Raw genomic sequence first — 4,949 nt, 5'->3', positions numbered from 1 at the left:
GGGGTGGGGGTAACACTTGCTTAGTCGTGAATCTCAGTCAACATGTTGAACCTTTCAAGTCCTGAGATGGAGATGGAGAGAGAAAGAGATGGAGAGAGAAAGAAAGAGAGAGAGAGAAAGAGAGAGAGAGAGACATGTAATGGAAATCAATATAGACTTCCCTATTTGCAAACGATTCTGCTGTAAATGTGTCATTTATTATGAAAGGGTTAAATGTGAAATACTCATTAGATTTGCTATGCACAAGCACACAATGTGTGTGTGTGTGTGTGTGTGGTTTCCATGCAAAGGCATAAAGTGCTTGATGCATGCTTGCAATGGAATCTGAAGTCTAAACGCGTGTGTGTGTATGTGGTGAATTTTATTATGAACTCATAACTAATAGTGGTTTGTGTTCAGCTGTCAACCATTCTACATCTTTTATTCACTGATGATGCTTTTGGCTATGATATTGTAATCTTTGTGACCACACTCATACATATATATATATATATATATATATATACACACGTGTACATAACACTCAAACATATATATAAGTAACACACACATACTCATAAAAATAGATGCATAGCATACAAACACATCTGTTACACATATATGTATATGCGTAACACACTTCTACACATACCTACATACCACCACCATCAGCGTTTTAATGTCCATTCTTCCATGCTTGCATGGGTCAGGTAGAATTCATTGAGACAAATTTTCTACAGCCAGATACCCTTTTTGTTGCCAATTCTCACCTGTTTCCCAGTCAGGTAATTGATTTCCCTGGGTCAGACACGTTTACGTAGAAGATTAGAAACGACGTGTGCTGCTTGTGTGATGGTGACTCTCGTTTACAGCCATCACATGATGTCAAGACAGGAGCAGTGAAAGAGACACACACATGCACACATGCATGCATGCACATGCTTTCACACACACACACGCACACAGTGAGCTTCTTTCAATTTCTGTTTACCATATCCTTTCCCAAAGCTTGGGTCGACGTGCAGCTACAGAAAAAAACACTTGCCCAAGGTGCCACACCATAGAACTGAACCCCAACCCATGTGATTGGGAAGTAAAACCTTTTAACCGCATAGCCATGTGTCTTATACTTGTTATTAAAAACTGTTTCTGCTATTTATTTTCAGAGTTTACTCAAAGTCCACGATCAACTCTCAGGAAACCCAAGATTTTCCGAAGACAAGGAAACTAAAGATTATTCTTTTAAACAGTATGGAGAAGGTGCTGTCCGAATTATTCACTTAGAAAAGACTTCAGAACCGCTGGTAAGTTCATCTACAGCTACGCTTTTTGTTTTTGTGTTTTTGAAATCTGATTTCTGAGAAGCCACAGTTTACTCTTATTCATCTTTGTTCCCCCAAAAGATGGCTCTTGGTTTTAGAAATATTGATGGATGTAGATTTATGGAGAGAATTATAAAATATTATTTATCAAACATAACAACCAGCCTGTCATGTTGGATAGATTAGGGGTCTGCAAACTTGTTTCCTTCTGTTCTTCTCCCTCTGCTTTTCCCCCCTCCTTTTCCTCTTCCTCCAACTCACTCGGCTGGCAGAAATAAGTTTTTACCTGTAATTCAAAAGGTCATACTTGTCACATTGTGTGTTGTACTGAATCACCCTGAGAACCATGTTAAGGTTACGTGTATCTGTGGAGTTCTCAGTGACTCGCATGTGAATATCATGAGCTGGTTGCTCTGTTGATTGGATCAGCTGGAACCCTTGACCTCATAACTGGCAGAGAGTTTTGGTTGTAGGGGACATGGAGGTACATGCTACACAGAATGGGTTTAGTCAGCCATTTAGCTGTTTCTCATTGGTCAAGAGTGTGGCCCATCTGCTGCTAGGGATAGTTAGCCTAGAACTGGTGGAGTTCCACTGGGGCCTAGAGTTGAAATTCACATGTGTTGCATCTGTCTTGAACAGTTCAAAGTTTTGATTAGCATTTATTCCCAAGTCTTTTATTGCTTTTGTCAATTTATTTCCCACTATTTTGATTGCTTCATTTTTATTATTTCATCCCAGGGTGCTACTGTCAAAAATGAAGGCGAATCTGTGATAATTGCACGCATAGTCAAAGGAGGTGCGGCAGATAAGAGTGGTAAATATATATTTACTTCCTTTGTTTTCCTTCTTCATCACTTTTATCCCCCTCTTTTTTGGCCATCACTTTTAGCCCCCTCTCTTTTGGCTTCCTTCTGTTTCTACTCCACATCTGCTTCATTTCCACCTCTCTCCTCACCAAATTACTTTCATCTTTTCTACAACACATGATCTAAATAGTTTTAGCATTTGAATGATTTTGCTGTGCAACAATGCCTTTAAATTCTGCACTCACAGATTAACAAAATGCTCATTTGTAAGGGCTCCCTTTAAACTAATACTCTTTGTCTCAAGGTCTTATGATCTTTACTCCAAGAAGGAATTAGAAAATTACTATTTTTAAATCTCACAAGAGATATTTAGCAACAGTACTTTGTAGTGAAGATTGTTTGCCAACATAACATGGTAGTCCTGGTTTAGGATGAATGTTGCTGTAATTATTGTGCTGATGAAGAGAAATAACCTGGAAATCGCGATGCACAGATATTGTTTTGAGTTGGGTGGGGCTGCTAGATTCCTCTGTTCAAAAATATAAGGACACAGATCATGTCGTATAGCCAGCTGGAGACGATATCTCCAGGGGTTAAATTACAGCAACATTCATCCTAAACCAGGACTGCCGTGTTATGTTGGCCAATAATCTTTATTCCAAGAAGGAATTAGTCTCCAAGTTATGAAAACATAAAAAAATATTTCAACGCTGTTGCAACCCCTCTTTTATTTTGCTTGAGTTTTGAGCTCAATGTTTTGCTCTGTCCTTTTGATTTACTTTTGTAAAAACTACTCCAGGCTCTACTGTGATTTGTATTTTACTATTTGACTTGTGTTTTATGCTGCTATTTCACAAGGTTTAGCTCTCTTTGTACCCTTGTTGCTTGGCACCAAAAGAAAGTCCAACCAAACGGTCAAACTTTTCATGTTGTGTCGAGGACATCTCACTACCGCTTGTTGTTTTAACCCTAGGTCAAGCTGGATCAAAATGTTCTGTGATCAACTTGCATTCCATCAATGACCATCTCATCTTTTTATATTTCTGGGAATGTTTGTGTTATGTATCTTTTTCTTTAAAACAATAGTAAAATGTAACTGAGGAATAGATTTGGCTGCTATTTCTTGCAAATTTCGGCTCAGCAATGATGTTGAGGCTTTTTCCATTACAATGCTGTAAAATTTTTGAAAGTCATAGAAATTAAAGAATATGAAACCTGATTTGAATGGTTTTTCTAAATAATACATTTATCAACAATTTCTTCATTTATTTATTCCAGATCCTCTTGTGTTACTAACTTAAGGATTGTCTGTCTGCGATATCGTTTCTTTGAATTATTCAATTTACAAAAAAATAACAAACTTTAGTGACCATGGTTTCTCTGTCTGTCTGTCTGTCTATACACATAAATACATATATAAGCACACACACACACACAAATTGACTGTGTTATAAGCATTTGTACTTTAGCAGTCAACTGAGTTAATTTGGCATAAAATTAAGTCATTATTAAACAACAATAACAACAAAAACCAGTCATCTTGATTCATTAAAGATTATTGAAAGAAATTCCATATTATATAAAAAATATTGCTATGAAGAAGCTATTATCTAAACCTTTAACAATTTTTTTTTGTTTCTTTTTTGTGAAGAACCAAATAAAACAGGTAATGTATTTGGTATTTGGTCTTGTTGTTTCTATAGGAAGTTCTGTCTTTCCTTCATACCTTGATTCTTTGAGAAAGATACAGAAATAGTTGGAATATTTTGACATGTCTGGTAATCAATCCAGCAGTGACCTTTTGAAGTGAAGTCGTTATAATTAAAGATGGATATAATTAAAGATGGATATAATTAAAGATGGATATAATTAAAGACAGGAAAATAAGAATATAGTTGTTCTGTTTGATGACTGATAAATAAATAAATACCAAGAAGAGTTCAAAATTCTGGTTTCTTCTGTGTTTAGTTTCCCTTGACAGTTCGGTTTGGATGGAAATTCATAACTGCATCAAGATTAGCTACATTTAGCTCAGTTGTTCCTCTGAGATTTAGGAAGTGTTGTTCTATTCAATCAGTTTGTTGTATATTGATTACTGCTGTGTGGGGGCATTTATAGCTGATTGACTGGGGACCCATAGTTGGTTCGTTGATTGGTTATGTATCCATATTAATGACAGTGAGGAATGTCTTGGGACCATTGATTGGCTGGCTGGCTGGTTTGTTATGCCTCGTTATTTAAGATGATTTAAGATGCATATCTGCGATTATTGTCTGTCTATCTAAGGTAGTGAACTGGCAGAATTGTTAGCGCATCAGACAATGTGTTTAGCAGTATTTCTTTTGGTTCTTCACATTCTGAGTTCAAATCCCACTTACGCCTGTGTTACTTTTCAACCTTTTAGGGTTGATAAAGTACCATTGAAGTACTGGGGTCAATGTTAACTACTTATCCACTTCCTTCAAAATTGTTGACCTTGTCTCAAAATTAGATATATTTTTCAATTATATTCCAATTTTCATCAAAATTTGCAGACAGTTTCCAGCAGTTTCACTAAATGCATTGAGGATATATTTCTAACAAATTCCTTGCCAAATTTCAAATTTCTTTCCTTCTTCCCCCTTCCTTTGCATTGTTTATCTCTTATTGCACCCGTCTTGCCCCCCCCCCCGTTGCTTTGTTTCCTTACTCACTCCTTTTGCCCTCCCACTTTCTCATACTTCTTCCCTTACTACTGTCTTCCCCCTCCCATTATATTTCATTACCTTTCTATCCTTCATACTCTGTCTCCCTCTTACTGTCTATATATGCATATGTGTATGTAATGTGTGTATATATA

At 36.6% G+C, this 4,949-nt stretch overlaps 1 protein-coding gene across 5 annotated transcripts in view; it reads left to right on the top strand.

The window, feature by feature from the left end:
• LOC106868582 (protein PALS1) overlaps window positions 1-4,949 on the top strand; it is a 253,072-nt gene that overhangs the window by 228,851 nt on the left and 19,272 nt on the right. For all 5 annotated transcript variants that reach the window (XM_014913910.2, XM_014913909.2, XM_052971945.1 and 2 more), the window contains 2 exons: window positions 1,146-1,283; window positions 2,043-2,118. In XM_014913910.2, coding sequence (XP_014769396.1) covers window positions 1,146-1,283; window positions 2,043-2,118 — 214 coding nt within the window. The remainder of the gene's footprint in view (window positions 1-1,145; window positions 1,284-2,042; window positions 2,119-4,949) is intronic.

This window comes from Octopus bimaculoides, chromosome 11 (assembly GCF_001194135.2).
Source record: "Octopus bimaculoides isolate UCB-OBI-ISO-001 chromosome 11, ASM119413v2, whole genome shotgun sequence".
NCBI lineage: Eukaryota > Metazoa > Mollusca > Cephalopoda > Octopoda > Octopodidae > Octopus > Octopus bimaculoides.
The sequence above is the reverse complement of the archived record's forward strand: the minus strand, read 5'-3'. Positions and strand labels throughout refer to the sequence as shown.